Genomic DNA, 20,445 nt, shown 5'->3' with positions numbered 1-20,445 from the left:
CCTGGCCAGAGGAACCTGCCTGGGCCTGCAGAGCCCCCAGGGCTGTGCCAGCCTGTGCCGTGCGTGCCACGCTGCCTTGCACCTCGGAGTGCCCACTGCTTGGAAGTGCGGTCAGGGGGGCCATGCTTTAGAGTCCTAATGGTGACCAGTTCTACTAGTGATTGGCCCTAATAATGACCAGTCCTAATACTGACCAGTTCTTATAGTGACCAGTCCTAATGGTGACTGGTCCTAAGAGCAGCCAGTCCTAATGGTGACCGGTCCCGATAGCTCCCAGTCCTGACGGAGCCGCTTCCCAGCTGCCGGTGCCGCGGGGCAGAGGGGCTCATCCGCCATGGAAGATTCCCCACGGATGGAGCCGGTGCCCGACGGGACCGCGGGAGCGCCCCGGGCAGAGACCCCGCCCCAAGCCCCGCCCCGGCCCCGCCCCGCCCGAGCCCCGCCCGGCCCAGGTGGAGGCGGCGGCGGCTGCCGCGGGACCGGGACCGGGACCGCGAGTGGCACCGGCGCCAGGACCGGGACCGGGCCGAGGTGAGCGGGGCCGAGGAGGGGAGCAGAGCGGGGCGGGGGTCCCGCTGCCTCCGCGCCGCTTCTTTCTGTGACCGCCCGGTTTGTTGCTGCTTTGTGAGCGCCGCGTCCCGCCAGCTTCCTCCTCCGCCCCGCGCCTCCCGCCCGGCCCGGCCCGGCCCTGGCCCCTCGGGGCTGGCTGGGCCCTGCCCCTGCCCACCCCGGACCCTTTGCGGGGCGGGGGGCGCGGCGCGGATCCCCCTGCCCGGAGCCGTGCCCCGCGCCCTGCCCGGCGCCTCCGGGGCGGGCACCCGGACGGATGGCGGGGGCCGGGCTCTTCCTCCTCCTCCTCTCCATCACAGGGGGAAGTGGGTGACCCGGCCAGAGGGAAAACCCTGCCTGCTCCCCGGCCGAGGCAGGGAGGAAAGCTCTAACCTACTTTCTGGCGCCGATGGCCCGATAACCAGGCGGGCGGGTGGTTTTTGTTTGTGTTTGCTGGTTTTCCCCCTCCCCAGGTGAGCGGGGCAGGCAGCGCCTTTCAGGAGCGGCAGCGCCTCGACGCCGCGGGCGAGGGCAGGTGGGCAGCGGAGGGGGCCGGGTCCCTGACCCCGAGCATCTGCCTGCCCTCCCGCCCGCCGGGGCTTTGTTGTTGTAGCTGGTTTGAGGTTTGGTTAAGGGCTCTGGGACGCTCGCACGTGCTGCCTGGAGTGGCGAGTGCTGCCACCAGCCCCGCGCAGGCGAACAAAACCCTTACAGAGCAGGGGGGTCGGGTCATCCTCCGGGAGCAGAGGGATGCTATGCGTGAATGCTTTAGTTAGTTGGATTTTTGCTGTTGGTCCTCCAGGTTTGGGACAGAGGGGTGAGGCTGAGCTCTACCCCATCCTGCCCTGCCTTGCTGCCAGGCCACCAGGACTGGGCAGAGGCCATCCCTCCAGGCTTCCTGCAGCCAGGTCATGGTGCCCGCGGTGATGTGAGACCCTGCAGCTCTCGCTCAGCTCCCCATGCCCACGTTCTGCAGGGAGAAGGGGACCTGAGAGGCTGCATTGTCACCGCTGGGTCCCTGTGGCAAGAGGAAGTGTCCGCCTTCTTCCCCAGTGTGTGGCGTCATCCTTCTCGCCACGAGGAGCCAGGACATTCTCCTGCCTGCACGTTCCCAGTCCCCGGATGGTTGCTCCTGGGGATTTCCAGGGTGAACTCATCATACTGCTGCTGTCCTGGGCACACAGCCTCCAGCCCAGCTGGGGAACTGGGGAGCGCATCCTACCACAGTGCCATGGCTGTCCTGGGCAATGCTGCCCACTCAGCTCACTCCATTGTGCCCTCTGAAGCAGCATCCTTTGCCTCCTGCCTTTTTCCTAAGTGGGAAATAACCAGCTTGGAATTGTCCCACCTCCAAAATGAGCTGGAGAGTTCAACTGCAGCTGAGCCTGGGAGAAACCAGAGCTGCCTCTGCCTGTGCTACCTTGGTCAGCACTGGCTTCACATGTGGCTCCCTGGGCTCCCAGCTGCTGCACCTGGGCTCTGCCCTTCCCAGCTCCTTTGCAATTAATGGGGTGATCAGCGCCTTTCGCTGCTTGCTCATGTGGAGGGCGGCTTCTGCCAGCCCTGCTCCCATTTGCTATAAAGCAGGTGACCGTCTACCACTTCCCTGTCGTGGGGGTTCTCTGGCACCGCCGCAGCTGCGCTGGGACACCTGGAGGTGCTGCAAGCCCCGGAGTGAGAAAGGGCAAACCACAGAGTGGGGTTTGACACCACAGCTGAGCCCTGATGTAAATTCTGCGAGACGGGGCGGAGCCCGGTGTTGCTCTCAGGTGCACGTGTGAGCGCTCAGTGTGAGAGCTCCGGCAGCAGGAACAATAGATGCCTGTGGATGCTGGGAGAGCAGCTCGGAGCTGGGGGTGCAGAGCGTGGGGGCGTGAATCCGGTGGGGAAGGGACTGCCTGTGTCGCCTCTGGGGGAATGCACTCACTGGGGGAGCTGGGGAATGTGGGCTGTGTTTGTCCGGGCTGGGATGAAAGACGAGTATGTGGCTGTCCTCTGGGTCCGTGTTTTGTTCTTGGATGCTGCTGCTGTTTACAGTGAAGCTGAAGGATCCCCCAAATACATCCTTATTCCTTCCCTTGAGGAATCCCTTATTCCCCCCTTGTTCTTGAGCTGAAAACAGCCCTTGGGACAAGCTGGGAATCAGAATAGTGCTCATTACCAAAGAAAGTAGGAGACAGGTGATGGATGGAGAACCAGCTGGTGGGGGAGTTGCAGAGCTGCCCAGACCAACGTGGGGCTCATGAGGCATTTCCATATTTCCCATGGGCATTGGGAACTCAAACTGAGCCAGAGGAGCCAGTGCAGGCTTGGTGCTGTCAGAGGCTCAGCACTGAACAAGTCAATTAGTGAAGGCTGAAAATTAATTACTTAAATCTCTGTGAGCCCACAAGTGATGGGATCATGAACTCTCCTCCTCTTAAGGGGCTTTTTATCTAATGACTTTTGGTTTCCGCTGTCCTGCCGAGTGGTGAGATGTCTGATAAGACAATAAGCTCCCAGCGGAGGTGGGCACAGTCCCTTTTAGTTACAGGGATCCAGGAGTTGTGGTCATTTTGGGAGCATGCAGTGCTTTGAGTTATGGTCATTTCCTGGCCTCCGAGTCAGCATGGAAAGCTCTGTGTGTGCTGGCGGGTATGGAGGAAACCCTTGGCCCTGGTACCCCTTTTCCCCACTTAATCCTTGTTACTTAAAAAAAAAAAAACCAGCAAAAAAGCAGTTGTTTGGTGGTTGCTCCCTTAATGAGGCATTTAGGGTGGAGGATGGACCCAGGGAGGACTCCAGACCAACTCTGCCCTCTGGTTGCCACAGGATCCTTGTGTGCCCCTCATCCTTGGGACTCGCACCCCAAGGTCAAGCATTGTGGGGTGCTGGTCACATTAGCTGAGCACAGGGCAGGGGCAACCCCAAATAACTGCTCTGGGAGGGCAGGGCAGCAAATATTTATGGGATTTGCATGTGAGGGCTTCCCCCTCCACCCTCGTCCTCCAGGAACTCAAACTGGGAGAGCTGTGTGGACTTCGATGGAGAAGGAACCAGCGCCCTGCCTGTGGAGCAGCAGCGGGGTGGGGAGGCAGGGAGCCTTACGGTATAGTGGTGCCTCAGTTTCCCCACTTCTGAAACACCACAAATGAGTCAGAAAGCACAGAGGTGTCCAGTGAAACCGCAGCTTGTCACCTGGGGGGCAGCTTGTGCAGCCACAAGAGCAGGATTGATGCCGTGGCTGTGCCTTGAGCAGGGGGCAGTGCAAACCAATCCACTTGATGCTGTGCTGCCGGAGGCTGCAGTGGGACACAGGACAGGAGGGAGCAGGACAGTGCCCAGGGATGCTCCTTGGCCTTTTCCCAAGCTGCTGACATTGGATGGGAGGAAGAAGCCCACTGGTGTGGAGGGCACATGGTCTCTGTGCTGGATGCCCAGCCCTATGAGAGCCCATTCAGATTGGTGGTGTATGGTCACTCAGTGGATGTTCCTGCCTTACAGCCATCCCACAGGACCACTCCTCCCATCTGCAGCACCCATTTCGGCTGCTGTAGCTCCCAGGGCAATGGAGCCCTCCTTTGAGCAGCCTCTGTTGGCTTGTGTCTGATTGATTTATTGCTTAAAAGTAATATTTCCTCATGTATTCCTGATGTAATTCCTCTGGTCTGACAGACCCACTCGGGGCACAAGAGATGTGGCCAGTGTCCCCCAAGATGCCCAGTGTGCCAGTGCCCCCTCCCACGCCATGGTCTGGCTTCACTCCCTGTGTGTCATGCTGCAGCTTGTGCTGGGGATCTGATTATTCCTGTAATTTGCCAGCCTGCAGGAACACTGGGGCAGGGCTGGGAGTTACATGTGAGCCCAAAGGCTGCACTCTGTGCCCGTGGGCAGCCAGGGTGAATCCCCAATGCTCGGCGTTGCCATGTCTCAGCTCCTCCATGGAACGAGCAGGGGAGTGTCACCAAGGTTGGCACCGTGCTGTTGTCATATATGGCTTTTCCAAGGGTGATCCCATAACCAGTCACCTCCTGTATGTGATGACTTAACCCAGTCCAAGCTCTCCTGGGGAGGACATGGAGGTGGCTCCTTAAAAACCAGCCTCTCCAGCCCCTGCGCTGAGCTGCGTGGCTTCCCTGTGGGTGCAGCATCCCAGGGATGGGATAGCAGGCAGAAGGAGGATGAAGATGGTTGGGGAGACCCCATCTCCAGCTCCTGGCAGCTGAGAGGCTGCAAAGTGCCTGGCTGGCACAGGTCCACGGAGATGCTGTGGTGGGAAGAGCATTCCATAGGTACCAGTGAGTGTAGGATTCCCTGTGCCAGGTTTGCGCTGTGTTGGATGGGGAGGAGCAGTTCCCAGTCAGGCTTTCCTCTGCAGGGTGTGGGTCTGGGTGCTTCAGGCCTCCTGCAATCAGGAGTGGAAGGAAGGAAGCCGAGGAGTGGCCCACCCACGCTCATCTGCTGCTGGTTGGGAGGAGGGAGGAGGAGGGAGGAGCAGCTTCCCCCAGTTGTCCTGGGCCCAGGGGAGCATCGAGACTTAATGGGGTGTCTGGGGGACAGCCCCCAGCCCCCTGCCAGCAGAGGTGTCACCATCCACAGCCCAAAGGGATACCACAAGGTCCTTTTCCCCTCTCCTCAGGGAGCTGCTGGCCCTGGAATGGGAAAGAAGGAGGCTGCTGGTGTCCACCCAGGGCTCCCCCTTTGCACAGGGGCTATCAGGGCGAACAGCACTGGGAATGGCTGTGTTGGGATAAGGAGTCTGTTCATAGAGATAGGGAGCTGCAGCCGAGGGGGCTCGTCCTGCCACCAGCCCGGGGCCCAGCTTGTCCCTGGGATGAGCCGAATTCCTGCCCAGGGCTGAGCACCACCTCCCACTGCTGCATCCCACACAGCGTGGGGATGGTCAGAGCTCAGGGCAAGGGAGCCCTCTGTAAATATGGGGCATTTCTACCAGCCCTGAGCTGCTCTGGGTGGCTCGGTGTGCTCTGAAACAGGCAGCGGGGGACTGGGGAAGCCTGCAAGCCCAGCCAGAGCCCTGGCACCAAGAGCTGCTGGCAGAATGAGTGTTCAGGAGGAGAACCAGAGAATGTTCCCTCCAACCCCATTGACCTTTCATACCAAGAATTTTACTTCGAGGAAAGAAGTGAGAGTGAATTCAGTAATGACCTGCAGCACGGGGATGGCAGGCACATGGCCTGCAGGCAGCTGTCCCCTTCCCTCAGGTAAATACCGACCTGGGACCCCTCAGCCCCTTCCAGAAGGTGCAGCCAGGGCACTTGCATCATCATGTCTGTGCACTCTGTGTTTAAGCCAAGCTAATAATCAGAGTAGATCTGAGTAATTAATCAGTTCTCAGATGAAACCAAGTTAAATCAATCCTGGTAGGCTGGGGAAAAAAGAAAAAGAGCTTTCCTTGTGTCTGGAGAGTGCTGTGATGCTGCCTGTGGAGTAGCCAACCCCTCTGCTGCGCTTTCCTCGCTCCCAGTGGAGACTTTGGCCCTTTGCTCTCCCTGAAGCCGTTGGGGTGACTCAAAGTCTCCACGTGCGTGTTCCTCACTTGGCTTGGACTCCAGCCTGAGGAAGGGACCTGTGGGCTGGGGGTCCCCTTGTGCAGCCACAGCCCCTCCAGCAGCACCCACCACGCCAGCGTGCCTTTGCAGGAAGCAGAGGATGGCTTTGTGCAGCGCTGCCTGGTTGGGGTGGTTGTGCCGTGAGGGTGCGTGGACCCCAGGGAAGTGGGGAGGTGTGGGGTGGGTGGCCAGTGGCACAGAGGGACCCCAGCCCACCGGGACTTGCCGCCCACCCCAGCAGGCTGGGAAGCCTTTGGGTTTTGCTCTGCTGGGGTGGGTGGGGGTTGTTGCACTGGTAAAAATTAACGAGAGTGGGAAAGGGGCAGTGGCTGGGGTGTGGGAAATCCTCCACACGGCTCCTTCCACCCGCTCCCAGGCATGGCAGGCAAATCCTTCCCTCTGCACGCCGATGGGGATGGCGTCACCCAGGACTGCCGGGGAGTGCAGGGCCACGTTCCCGGCACCGCAGCCCTCGCAGCGGGGAAGCCCAGCCCAGGCTGCCGTGTGCAGTGGTGCGAGTGGCCCCGCTCCCTCCGTGTCCCCGTGTCCCTCCGTGTCCCTCCCCGGGGGCAGGGCTCGCCTTTATCAGCGGGGCCAGCGCAGCCCCCCCGCCCGCTCGCCGTGCTCTATCTCCCCGGCCGCTTTCCTTCCTCCTGGGGCGTGCCGTGTTCCCAGCTCGCCCGGGCTCAGCAAACCTGCTGCCATTGCCCAATGGCCTTCCCGACGGAGGAAAATGGGAGAGGATGTTCTTTTAATGGTGGCGTGGGTGAGGCGTGTGCTTTGCTGCCTGTGCAGCCCGGGGACAGGACGGGATCCCCGCGCTCATCCGTACCCCATCTGCGCACCGCTGCCGCCACGGAGATGTGGATTTAAGGCCCTGTGGGTGCCGTGCTGGCCATGTGGCTCAGTGATAAGGGAGAGGGCAGCTAACAAACCCTCTGGAGCACGGAGGGCCTCTCTAGAGACTCAGAGCGAAACCCCGCATCTTGCAGTTTTGCCACCCAGTTCCGTTGTGACAGGGTTGGGACACGTGCGGGAAAAATGGAGCGGTTTTCCTTTTTTTCCCCCCAATAATATGTTTTTATTTCAACAGCCGCTTGTGCTCGGCTGCTTCTCTCCAGATTCCAGCTCTGAGACTTGAGACTGGAAAATGGTAAGGAGCTTTTTGAAAGGGAGCAGAAGGGGGAACGGTGCTGGGTCTCTGCTCGGGTGCGTGAGTGCAGGAGCTCGAAGCTCAGAGCAGTTGCACCAACTGAGTTTCCCATCCGGAGCTCTTAATAACTGGGAGCACCTTTTAACGCGGCTCCAGCCTTGAGAGGTCTTTAACGTGCTCGTGAATCATTTATGGACAGCAGCAGCAGCTCTGCCTGATGGGCTCTTGGGTGCCAGCGGAGGCTGCGGGGGTGTTTGGGGGCTCTGTGGCATTGCTGGCCCCTTTCTCACTGCCCTATGGAGAGGAAGAGCTGGGGCTCGTTGTGCTCAGGGTGATGGGTGTGATGGGTGCTCGTGGGGGTCCCACTCCCTGCCCCACACCCTTGGGTGGCTCAGAGCTGCTTTCTCCTCCAGCTGAGCTGTGCCAGCCTGAGACATTGTTATTCCAGTAATGTCCCTTCCCCCAGTGCCAACAAGCTCGGGGAGAGAGATCCCGATCCTTCTCCGAGTATCCATGAACCCACTGCATGCACCCCCCTCCAACCAGGGCTGCTCTGCAGGGTTGTCTCTGCTGTCTGGTGCAATGGTTGTGCTTGGCTGTCCCAGTTCTGCTCACCTGGCCTTACTGATGGTCCCTATGTGTTGCTTGGACCCTCCCAGTGTGTCCTGCAGTGATGCCTTGTATAAACCACATCACTTTTTCCATCACTTTCTTCCTTGGGTGTGCTTCCTCGGGTCAGTGCTTATTGTGATTCGCCCTGGGGCTGGGAGCCAGCCCTGGTCACCTTCCTGTGCCTTTTCTGGTTGAAGGCTCAAACCTTGTCCCAGTTGCTCCCCAGTGACCCCAGCACATATGCCCTCTTGGGAGAGGGTGGGGCCTTCACCCCCCTGCTGCTGTTGGAGCACAGGCTGTGTCCCTCGCTGCTGGATGGTGACCTTCAGTGGTCAACAGCTTTGGGGGGGGAGACAGAGATAGTGGAGGATCTCTTCTTATCAGCCAGAGCAGGGGATCCCTCCTCCATGCCCTGCCCATATATCATTCCCTGTGGGTCAGCAATGGCAGCAGCCCCAGTGCATGGAGATCTTTTCCAGCCTGAAGTGACACCATGCTGCCCTCAGGACCCTTCTTCCAGCCCAAAGCACAGCTCCTACCAAGCTCAGGACATACTTGTGGCTGCCAAGTCCCATGTTTGTCACCCCCCGCTGCTGTGACCCGCCTTGTCCCCACACCAGGCCATGCACTCAGCCATCCCCGCCGTGTCAGCTCCGCACGTCGCCTCTCACTTCCCTTTTCTGCCTCCAGGACAAAGCCACCACGTCCACCCTGAGTGTCCAAGGACTGGGCTGAGGCTCTCTGGGAGCCTGCAGCCGAGCTGTGCCCTGTGATGGGGCGGCTGATGCCAGGGCTGCCGGGCAGGGAGCCGTGCTCCTGGTGGCAGAACCCTCCGTGCCGGGGCTGGGGGGTGACAGGGACCTGGGGCTGTGCAGATCTTGGAGGGCCAGGCTTGTGGCAGGCTGTGTCTGGATGGAGGTGCCGTCTGGCCCGTTCTCACACTGAGCACTCCAGAGGGCTTGGGCGCCAGCACCAAGCACGTGGTGAGCTGGAAAACACCTTCCCAGCACCATCCACTGGGGATTTCTCCGCCTGGCACAGGATAAGCCTCCTGGTGGCTCAGGATCTGTGCTTGGGGGGTGGATGCTGCCTCCAGCCTGTGTGGCAAAGGAGCCTTGAGCCCTGGGGGGCTGCTGACCTCCTCCCGTTCCTGCTCAATGCCAAATTTGCCGATGCACAGAGCCGTGGCAAGTGCTCCGGCCGCGCCGCGTGACCGTGACTGGACAGCAGGTGCCCGCCGGGCTGTGCCAGCTCTCCCAGGACTGAGTCACCTCGGAGGAGGCCGGTCCAGCCCTCCACCCCCTCTGTGTGGGAAGCGAGACCAGGATTTTAGATGTGCTGCAAACCTGCTTTGCTGGGAAGCACAGAGATCTGGGGCTGTCTGGGGTGTGATGGGGGCAGTTGGGGATGGGATTTTGGGATGGGCGTGTAAGAGTGGGGCTGTGTAAGAGTTTGGCTCCAGTTTCTGTGCTTCTGGCTCTCACCACTCAGAGCCATTCCCCAGAGCTGGAGAAGGCTGAGGGTGCCCCAGGGATTGCTCTGACCCCAGCGTGTTCCCATTCCCAGCTCTCCAGAGCAGCTGGCATCTCAGGCTCATTGCTGGCTGCCCTGGGAGGAAAACAAACAGAGTCTCCAGCTCCCCAGTGGGACGGAAGGGTTTTGCTTGCTGGGGCTGGCACTCTCCCAGTTTAGCAGCTATGAAATACCCAGCGAGGCACTCATGTTCCATGCCTGCTCTTCCTGGGTGTCTCGCTTCCTGAGAGCTTTGCCTGGCAGCAGCAGGAGAAAACTCCCTGCCTGCGCCATGCTGTTCCCTGCCACGGAGCATTGCTCTAAATGGGGGCTTTTCCTCCTCCTGCTGCCCTGTGCCAGCCGCTGATCCCTGTCCCTGGTGTCCAGCCACCTGCAGCCCTGTCCCCAAGCTCTAGGGAGCACTGAGCTCAGCTCTGCCTCTCCTGGGATGCTCCTGCAGCCCTTGCCTGCTTTCCCATGCGTGGTTTTTCATCGCAGCCTCTCCCCGCAGGAGGAATTTGGCTGTGTCCCAGGGGTCCCGTGCGTGAAGGACGGAGGCAGAGGAAGGCTGCCGTGGGTGTTTGCCATCACTGCGCAGGATCCCTGTCACTCTTATGAGGTGAGGAGACCCTCGTGGGGACCAACACTGGCTGAGCCCCCAGGGGAAATTTGGGAGTTGATTGCTCCCAGCTTTGATGCTGGAGAGGGAGCCCAGCTCCCATTTTAATGCAGGAGCAGAAGACTATCACATGGCCCAGGAGCTGATGGAGGGCAGCAGTTCCAGCTAGTGCTGCCAGCTCCAGGCTTTCCCATCCCTGGGGAGCTGGTTCTGGACTCCTGCATCCCATGAAGCTGATCCCTTGGGCACCCCATGCTCCTAAAGCAAGGCTTTGCTTGTGGTGTGGTCTAAGGGAAGGGTTGTGTTCAGGACTCCAAGTGCTGAGGGAGCTGCAAAAGTGTCCCTGTCCCTGACTCTTGCTTTGGGAATGGGCTGCCAATGGGATCCTGTTGCAGAGGGGGCTGGTGGGACCTCAGTCACTCATCTGGTTGCTCAAGTGACGTTGCCTAAGGAGAGGGTGTAGGGGTCTGGTCGTTGGGATCTTGGGCAGGGAGAAGAGCCAGGCCTGTGGATCCAGCTGGCATTTTGCAGCCAGTGGCACTGTGCAAACGTGGCAGGTGACACCATTCCCATGGCCATGGCAGTCCTGGGGGACAAGAGATGTTCATGAGGCCTGTGTGAGTCCCTGGGGAATTGGCACATGACCAAGGAGGATGAGAAGAGGTCAGAGAGGGCTGTGCCTCCCTTTTGATTGCTCTCGTAGTCCCTAATAGGATCTGGGCCTTGTTCTCTTGCACTCAGATGGAATTACTTCTCCTGCAAAGCCCTGCCTGGTAGAGCTGGCTGTGGGGACCCTCGGGAGGGGATTTCTTGAGGAATTAACCACGTCTTGGCTGTTAAGCTTGCACGTGGTGCCAGGGAGGATTCAGTCTCCCAGCCTGGTGTGCACCTGCACATGCCAGAGGGGAATGTCCTGCATCTCCCCTACTTGGGGCACCCCAACACATGGCGAGTCCATGTCCATGTGGGAGCTGTGGTGCATGTGGGGATGTGGATCAGGTGTTTTCAGGCTCTGTGTGTCCCCTGCCTGGCTGTGTCCCCTCCCTTCCCACCCTGCCCAGGCAAGAGGAGACACCCCCTGCAATCTCCCCTTGGCTCCCTTGCCTAACTGGGAGGGCTGGTGTTTCTGTGTGCTGCAGCTGTGAGCCACAGGCCTGGCCAGGGATTACTGGGATCCCTCATACTTCTAAGGCAATATTTCCAAGGCCTGATGGTCAGGCTCATCCTGGCGGGGTGTGAAATCTGGGTGTCCCACAGGCATGTGCTGGGATGGGGGGGGATGCTCTGACCTGGTCACTGTTGCCATCCCTGCCCTACTCCCAGCAGGTGACGGGGTGGTGTTGGTGACCCCGAGGGACTGGCAGTGGTTAATGTAAGCCTTCCTGTCCATCCAAATTCAGGGATGGAATGTGGGTTTTGGGGATGCAGCAGCTGGGCTCACGACAGCAAAGTCTCACCAGCACAGCCAGGGACACAGGGGGCTCAGGCTGGTGGCGTCCCACTGGTGACGCCCCATCTCCTGCTGGGACCCAGCCTTTCCTCACACACGAGCTCCTGGGGGAATATTTCTGCCCTTCTGGCTGACTCCCTGCTCTCTGCCAGCCTGCCAACCACCACCGGCCCAGGATGTCAGCTGGGGACAAGAACGGGGGCAGCCGCTCCAGCAGCAGCCGCCTGCAGAGCAAGAAGCCCCCCAACCTCTCCATCGTCATCCCGCCCCGGGAGGCGGAGGAGGATGGTGCCCACAAGGAGGTGAGTGATGGAGCTGCATCAGTCCCACGCTGGGTTTGGGGGGCTGCCCGGTGCCATCCTGTCCCTAATGCCCTGCTCTGCCTTCCAGCCCTCCAAGGTGCCCATCTACCGCAAGAGCAAGAGCCTGCAGGAGCCCCGCCCGGAGCGCCGGCCCGGCTTCCGCCGGCAGACTTCCCTGTCCCAGAGCATCCGCAAGTGAGGGCAGGGTGGGCTCCAGCCGTGGCTGGGTCACTCGGAGGGGGCTGTATCAGGACATTGTGGGTACTGGCAGAGGACTTGGGGTGGGGCTGGAGAATCGTGTCTCAGAAGGGAGTGCAAGAATCACTTTCCTCCACTTCCCTTTGACCCATAGCTGGGTCAAAACCACCCTGCTGCAGGCTAGGCTGAGACACCCCAAGCCCAGCTGCCTGCCAGAGGGTGGAAAGGTGGTACCTGGGGTGGGGGACCAGCTGTGTGACAAGTGTTCCCACCGTGTGTGCAGGGGCACAGCGCAGTGGTTTGGCGTCAGCAGCGACTGGGAGGGGAATCGGCAGCAGTGGCAGCGCAAGAGCCTGCAGCACTGCAGCATGAGGTACGGCAAGCTGAAGCCTGCCTATCGTGACATGGAGCTGCCCAGCCAGGAGGGGCCCTCCTTCCAAGCCACCGAGTCACCCAAGCCTGCCAAGATGCCCAAGGTAAAACTTGGGGTGAAGGGTCCCGCTCCCAGCTCTGCCCTCCTGGCACTCACACCTCTTCCTTCCCCCAGATCGTGGACCCCCTGGCCAGGGGCCGTCCCTTCCGCCATCCTGACGAGACTGACCGTCCCCACACACCCCACCATGTCCTGCCCCCGCTCACCCCCGGCGTTGTCTCCTTGGCGTCCTTCAACAGCATCCGCTCGGGCTACGGCCGCCTGCCGCGCAGGAAGAGGGAGTCTGTCGCCCACATGAGCTTCAAGGCGGCCGCAGCCCTTCTCCGTGTGAGTTTTGGGAGCATGGAGAGGATCATCTTCTTCCTGAGCTGGGTTTCAGTTCTGTCCTTCACCCATCATCTTTGCTTTCTGGCTTTTTGCTTTGCATGGAGACTGCTGTCTCTCCAGGGCGGGATTGAGGGGGGAGATTGGTGTTTTTAACCTGAGCTCTACTTAAAAGTAGAAGTTTTGGTGAAAATTGGACAACGTGAGGAAAAACAACTTCTGGGTTCCATTGCTGAGGAGTGAGGAAGCCTCTCCAGCAATTGTCTTGCTCCTGAGGAGCCCTGGGCAAACCTTGGGGATAGGTTTGAGGATCTGGGAGCAGACTAATTGAGAGGTCACTTGTCATGGTGACTAACGTGGCCATGGTCCAGTGCAGATTCTGAGGATCTAAAGGCAACATCTTCTGCCAGTTTCTCCCCACACAAGGGGCTATGCTGGCTGATTGGAATTGAATCCTTGCCACTTGGGTTTGGGGAGAGAAGCTCTGAGAAACCCTCAGTGCTGCAAAAGCTGAGGGGCTTCTGGTTGCTTACCTTCATTTGCTTGTGCTGCCAAAGGGACGCTCTGTCCTGGAGCCACTGGCTCCCAAGCAAAGGAGCAAGAGGAGCTTCCTGTACCCCAGCTTCATGGATGAGGACATGGTGGATGCTGCTGATACCCTGGACTCATCCTTCTTCAGTAAGGCAAGTGACATTCCATGCTGGCTGCTGGAGCTGGGGCGTGTCCCAGCGCCCTGCACAGAGGGCTGGGTGTGGAGCAGGGCTCTCACAAGGACCTCTGTGTTGGCACTTCACCCAGTAGTGTCAGAGGCATCGGTGGCTGCTGTGCCCCAGTCTCAGTGATGGCCCTTGGGCGTGACAGGGAATGATGTTGCCATCGTGGGTACATTTCACACCCTGTGATGAGCCATTAGTGGGATGTCATTGGGGATCACCCTCTCCCCCTCCCCAGGGGGATGCTCGGTCAGGGGGAGCTTTCTGACCCATTACACATATCCAAGGACACGTATCCATCCTCCTTCCAGATGGGCATGCACGATGAGACGTACTCCATGCCCGATGACGTCTTCGAGTCACCGCCTCTGTCAGCCACATACTTACGCATGCACCAGGTGGCAGAGGATGCCAGGGTGTCCCCTGAGGTGGAGCAGCCCACCCCGTGAGTACCAGCCCTCAGCAGGTGCTGCCCCTGAGGCTGTCCAGGTGCCCTGCTGCAGGCAGGACGATGTCCCCAGCCATCCCTGCCGCAGGCACCGGGCCTTTCCAGCAAGCTCCTGGGAGAATGGAGCCAGGAGGTGCTCAGAGCCTCATCTCAGGGCATCCTCGGGGCTGTGGCCATGGGGTGTTTCTCAGCTGGTTCTTTTTGGCAGGTGTGATGGGTTCCTCCTCTCTCCACAGGCAGGAGGGTGTCCGGCTCACTTCGGTGTCCAGCGGCACGGGCCCGGCCCTGCGGCGGGGCAGGCGCATCACTTCCAAAGTGAAGCACTTCGCCTTCGACCGCAAGAAACGCTACTACGGGCTGGGGGTGGTGGGCAAGTGGCTGAACAGGACGTACCGGCGCAGCCTGAGCAGCATCGTGCAGTCCCAGCTGGAGATCACCGACAGCCACCGGTGAGGGGCACCGATGGCACGGGACACCCCAACTCAGATGTGTCCCCCTCAATGCTTGGGGATCAGAGCTTGGGGGACTGCAGTGTCCCTTTGCCCAGCCATCTTTGAGCAGCTCCAATTTTGGGTCCTGTCCCCTCCAGGCCGTATTTCACGTACTGGATCACCTTTGTCCACATCCTCATCACCCTGCTGGTCATCGGCACCTACGGCATCGCCCCCATCGGCTTCGCCCAGCACGTGACGACAGAGTTAGTAAGTTTAAGAGCCATCTTTCTGGGGGGACTGTCACCACCAGTGTCCCATGGTGTCATGCTCCCTGCGAGGACTGGGAGCATCTTGGGGGGCTCCAGCGTTTGAGAGGCTCTGTGAAATAGCCAGGGCAGGGGGACGAGCAGCACCGTGTTGCAGCGGAATATGTGGTGGGAGCAGAGCTGTTGCCCTGTCCTGCCTTGCTGGTGGGACCCAGCAGCCCTTCCCTTTGGATGAAAGGGCTGCTCAGCCCCTCCTGAGTGGAGGGAGACAGGGGTGCACCCCCTCAGCACCCATCCCTTCAGTGGGAGCTGACCCTGGCCTCTCTCGGCAGGTGCTGAGGAACAAGGGTGTCTACGAGAGTGTCAAGTACATCCAGCAGGAAAACTTCTGGATCGGGCCCAGCTCAGTAAGGACCCTGCCAGACACTTGGCCCCCAGCCTCAGGCTCTGCCCTCTGCTCCCCCTGCCCTGAGCTGAGGGGGTTCTCTGAGGTGCTCCTCTCCTCAGGGGGGAGAGCTTAACCACCTCACTCCAGCCTGCTGTCCTGGGCCCCTGGGCCCTCATCCCGCTGGGACATGTGGCATCACACTGGGATGGTCAGAAGAGACCCCATCCCCTTCCCACCTGCCTTCCCTCCCCAGGATAACAGAGACCTTTGTCTATTGCCTATGGAGACCCCCTTGCCCTGCTGAGCTCTCCCTGGGCATGGCTGCAGGGAAGGGAGGTGCACAGATAAAGCATCCCCTTGACTGGCACCTCCCTCCCAGATCGACCTGATCCACCTGGGAGCCAAGTTCTCCCCCTGCATCCGGACGGATCGGCAGGTGGAGCGGCTCATCCAGCGCGAGCGGGACCGGGAGCGTGGCTCCGGCTGCTGCGTCCAGAACGACAACTCCGGCTGCATCCAGACCCTGCCGCAGGACTGCTCGGTGCGTGCCCCTGCCGTGGGCACCGGGAAGGGCTGGGGATCCCTGGGGAAGGGGGAGAAACCATCTCGGCCCTGCACTGCGCCAGGGCAGGACGCGTGTGGGGTCAGAGCTGGGCATTCCCTGCCGCATCCTCAGTCTCTCCATGCTCCCTGCAGGAGACGCTGGCAACGTTCATCAAGTGGCCGGGCAGCAACGCACCAGCCATGGGCTCGGGAGAGAAGCGGAGCTCGGGGGCTGTGTGTCACCAGGACCCCAGGTAGGAGTGGCAGCTGGGTGGAGGTGGCCCGGTCACCTGGCCATGTGTGGGACACAGCACAGGGGGCTGCATTTTCAGCTTGGATGCCTTGAATCCTCTTATCTAAGGGAATAGGGGGCTTTTGCATGCTGTAGGAGAGTGATAAAGAAGAGGAAATCAGTGGGGAAACCTGAGGGTGGGGCCTGTCCTAAACACAGGCAGCAGCAGGTGATGCTGTTGCATTGTGCTTGTCCTGCTGGGATGGGAGCATCTGTGGGCATTGGTGGGGCTGTCTAACAGCTCTGAGTTCTGCACAGTTCACCTGCAGAAGGAGCTGCTGTGGGGTGTTGTGGGCAGGATCAGGGCAGGTCCCAGAGCTGTCTGTGCATGAGGGGGTTACTGGTTTGCAGGGGGGATGTGTTGGGCAGACCCACTCAACTCATCCCCCTCCTCCCACCAGGACATGTGAGGAGCCAGCATCCAACCCACCCCATGTGTGGCCAGATGACATCACCAAGTGGCCGGTAAGAGCCCGGTGCCACCATCAGCTGGTGGCTCCACGGTGGGCAGTGGCAATGAGCCAGGCAGGGGGCTGCAGGGACAACCTGGGGCCGGACCCTGACCGGGGCTCCTCTCCCTCCTGCTTCTAGATCTGCACCTACGAGACCAAAACCAACCACACAGGCTTCGCCCACCTGGACTGCCAGATCAAGGGCAGGCCCTGCTGCATCGGCACCAAGGGCAGGTGGGTCGTGGCAAAGGGCGTGCCTGGCTTGGCTCCCCCCTCTGCCCTCCTGCCTCATGTTGTCCCATCAGTGTCCAGAGCTGGGGGGGAGAGGGAGGCTAGGGAGCCTTGAGGGATGGGAAGCATGGTGGCAGCAGGCTGGGAGCAGAGGGGGATGCTCAGGGGTGTCCTGAGTGTGCCCTGCCCCCAGCGAGCCCCCTCCTGCCCCCTGCCAGCTGTGAGATCACCACGCGCGAGTACTGCGACTTCATGCACGGCTACTTCCACGAGGAGGCAACGCTCTGCTCGCAGGTGAGCAGGGCCAGGGAGGCATGGCAGGGCATGTGGGATGCAATGCTAGCAGCCATGTTGATGCCAAAGGGCTTTAGAGTATCCTGCCAGGAATGGGACGTGGTTGGGATGGGCGTTGGGAGGGGCGATGCAAAGTGCAGGGACGTGCCCAGCTGTTGGCTGGGCTCCTGCTGCTGTGCCCACCTTGCTGGTGTGGGGCAGCAAGAAATGTCAGGCTTGAACTAGCCTCACCTGGGCAGCACTGGAGTCCTTGAGAAAGGCACATTCCAGGCAGGAAAAGAGCCCTTCAGCATCTCCTGGACGACTGGGGGTGCTCAGCCGCTCCTTTTCCAGCACCAGGGCAGTGTGGGTGCCCCACTCCATCCAGAATCCCCTTACAGCACATGGCATCATTGGCAACCCATCCCTGTGCCCCATCCTTTGCTCCCTGTGGCTCTGGGGACAACCCTGCTGCCTTTGCAGGTGCACTGCCTGGACGAGGTCTGTGGGCTCCTGCCCTTCCTCAACCCGGAGGTCCCTGACCAGTTCTACCGCCTGTGGCTGTCCCTGTTCCTGCACGCCGGGTGAGCCGCAGCCCCCATATCCCCAGGGATGGGGGAACTGGGGACTGGAGTGTCCACTGGGATGGGGTGGGAGAGAAGAGGGAAGGGCACTCCCAGACTACAGCAACATGTGCCTTCAGTGGAGGGTGTTTTGGGAGCTGCCTCATGCCCCAGGGCAGTGGGTGGGAGGGCTGGGCAGGGGTCTCTAACACAGGGTCTCTCCCCCAGCATCATCCACTGCCTGGTGTCGGTGACGTTCCAGATGACGGTGCTGCGGGACCTGGAGAAGCTGGCAGGCTGGCATCGCATCTCCATCATCTTCATCCTCAGTGGCATCACGGGCAACCTGGCCAGTGCCATCTTCCTGCCCTACAGGGCAGAGGTGAGGGTTGGGGGGCACTGCCCCAAATCCAGCCAGCTCCCCAGGGACCAAAGGACACCGCTCTCCATCCCCATCCTGGCAGGGGTTTGGGAAAGGGGCTGGAGCATAGATTCTCCCCCCCGGCAGGCTTTGCTGTAGGGAGAGGGGGAGGGGGGTGTCCCTGCCCCACGTGTGGTGTTGGCACATGCCATGTGTGTCACATGTCACCACGTGTCCGTGAGCGTGCTGGGTCCCCGGGCAGGCAGATGGCTAATCTGCTGCCAGCCAAACCCTGTCGGGCTTTAAATGAGATCATGCCAAGGGCCCTAATCCCCCCCAGGGGTGTGCCAGGATGGGGCCGTGGTCTGGGAGGGGGTGATGCTGTCTGGCTGCTGAGTCACAGAAAGTAGCAGCTCTGCCAAAACAGCACCACCCCGCTCCCCTCCTCATCCTCTCGTGCCAGGGCTCCCACTCCTGAGCCCCATACAGGATCCTGCACAGGGACACAGGAGCCAAACGCGCTTTGCTGGGGGAGGAGCTGATCCCTTGGGGACATGGGGTTTGTCTGGGGTGACACAGTGTCCAGCCCTGACTTCCCCCATCCCTGCAGGTGGGCCCTGCCGGCTCCCAGTTCGGCTTGCTGGCCTGCCTCTTCGTGGAGCTCTTCCAGAGCTGGCAAGTGCTGGAGAAACCCTGGAAAGCCTTCCTCAACCTCTTTGGCATCGTCCTCTTCCTCTTCATCTGCGGCCTCTTGCCCTGGATCGATAACATCGCTCACCTCTTCGGCTTCCTCAGCGGGCTCCTGCTGTCCTTCGCCTTCCTGCCCTACATCACCTTCGGCACAGTGGACAAGTACCGCAAGCGGGCCATGATCATCGTGTCCCTGCTGGTCTTCGTGGGGCTCTTTGCCTCGCTGGTGGTGTGGCTCTACGTGTACCCCGTGAACTGGCGCTGGGTGGAGTACCTCACCTGCCTGCCCTTCACCAGCAAGTTCTGCGAGAAGTACGAGCTGGAGCAGGTCCTGCACTGACCCTGCCAGCGGGGATGGGGCTGGGACAGGCCATGTTTTCCATGGGATGGGTCCTCCCCAGCCTGTGGGAGATGGTGGTGGCTGCTCTGGGATGGGGCAGACCCTGGGCGTGGCTCCATCCTCAGGGATGGTGGGTTTGGGGTACCCTCTGCTCGACGCTGGGGATGGAGGGCTGAGCCAGCCCTGCCTTGAACCCCATTGGGGCTTCTTCCTGATGCTGGAAAGCCATAACTGGTTTGGGGACTGACTCCAGCTGCTGCCTGTGTGGGGAGAGGGCTGAGGGAAGCAGGATTTTGGTGTATCCATGGCCAGGCTGGACTCCCAGTCCTGGGGTGAAGTTGCTGAAGTCTCCAGCCTGGGCCCTGTCCCACCTCGGTGGCCTGAGGTGCTGCAGCTCATACTGTGAACACAACCCCCTTTTTGCAGGGGCACTTTTTTTTATCCACAGCTCTTTAGGCCCAGGGTTTCCCCACTTTGGGCTCCCCGGAGTCTCTGTCGTGTCTTCAAGATGTTCAGAGCTGAGCTCCAAAGATATTTTCCAGTCCTTTTCCCTCTGAGGCCCCCAAGGAGGCTTGTGCCTTCCCACCTGGCTCCTCACTGGATGGAGAGGCAGGACTTGGGACAGGGGGCTTTTCTTTCCCTTATTTCAGTGAAATTCTCTTTTCAGAAGGGGAGGAGCAGCAAGGGCCATGTTTGTAGTGCCATGGTGGGGGGCAGACATGGAGAAAAACCCCCTGGGAGGCTTGTGTGGCTGCTTCTGGAGCCCACAGACCTCTCAAGAAGCTGTCGGTGCTCCCACCTTCTGCCTTGAGTCCCTGCTGTTTCCCCTTTCCCTTTTTCAAAGCGTGGAGACCCAGGTAGCCCTCCCTTCCTCCAGTGGTGCTGCTTAGATGGAGAAGTGCAGGATGGGGCAGTCACCTTCCCTCTTCCCTGCCCGAGGCTGCACATTCCCACCTGCCCCCAGCCCTGGGCTGCTCTCCCCAGCATCTCCTCCTCCCTCCCACCAGCCATGGCACGAAGGCAGGTCCTTCCTCGGGTCCAGGTGACCCCTCTGGGCTGGTTTGGACCCAGGCTGGTGCCAGGCTGTCTCTCCCCTGAGATGTGTTGCTTTGGTGCTGGAGGCCTCAGTGCTCTTTACGTGGGGGCAGGTGGGAATCCCCCAGTTAGGATGTCCTGGGGTGAATATTCAAGGGCTGAGAGCTTGGCTCCCTCTCCACAACCACTTGCTGAGTGAGCCCAGGAACATCTGCATCCATCCCTGCATCCCTCCCTCCACCCTGGGCCAGTTTTCAGCCCCACTCTGTCCCTCCAGTTGCTGCTCCAGCCAAAGACAGACACTTCACCTCATTTGTCTCTTTTTGATACTTTTTTTAAAAGCTGTGGGTTTTTTCCCCCCCTTAATAAATTTCTACCTGTATTTAATGAGATGCACGAGGCCTCTTCTCCCTTCTTGGGTATGGGGATGTGGCACTTTTTCTGGTTCTTTTGGTGATGGCTGGTGTGGCAGAGAGGGAGGACAAGCTGGGGCTGCTGCCCTGATGTGCCACTCAAACCCCTCCCTGGGAGGAGACAGAGTTTGGAGGGTCTCAAGCAGAAGGAGAAGCCAAACACTTGGATCCATGGAATCTCCTGATCCTGCCTGAGGGCAGAGTCACCCCTGCTTTTATCCCACCCTTCACTGAATGACCTGAGGTTGGATTTGCCCCTTCTCCCTTGAGGCTGAGGTACCCCAAGGGGTGCTGGATGTCCC

At 60.4% G+C, this 20,445-nt stretch overlaps 1 protein-coding gene across 1 annotated transcript; it reads left to right on the top strand.

The window, feature by feature from the left end:
* Positions 1–438: 438 nt before the first annotated feature.
* RHBDF2 (rhomboid 5 homolog 2) lies at positions 439–20,122 on the top strand. Its single transcript, XM_048323882.1, is given in 19 exon segments — positions 439–531; positions 9,887–9,994; positions 11,597–11,817; positions 11,819–11,941; positions 12,228–12,420; positions 12,492–12,704; positions 13,259–13,384; positions 13,726–13,859; positions 14,099–14,311; positions 14,452–14,563; positions 14,895–14,969; positions 15,330–15,491; positions 15,647–15,747; positions 16,187–16,250; positions 16,377–16,471; positions 16,687–16,762; positions 17,225–17,325; positions 17,533–17,686; positions 18,276–20,122. Coding segments are annotated over 17 exon segments (2,559 nt in total). The 5' UTR covers positions 439–531; positions 9,887–9,994; positions 11,597–11,620; the 3' UTR covers positions 18,696–20,122.
* Positions 20,123–20,445: the final 323 nt, after the last annotated feature.

This window comes from Corvus hawaiiensis, chromosome 19 (assembly GCF_020740725.1).
Source record: "Corvus hawaiiensis isolate bCorHaw1 chromosome 19, bCorHaw1.pri.cur, whole genome shotgun sequence".
Classification (NCBI taxonomy): domain Eukaryota; kingdom Metazoa; phylum Chordata; class Aves; order Passeriformes; family Corvidae; genus Corvus; species Corvus hawaiiensis.
This window is presented reverse-complemented; position numbering and strand designations above follow the sequence as displayed.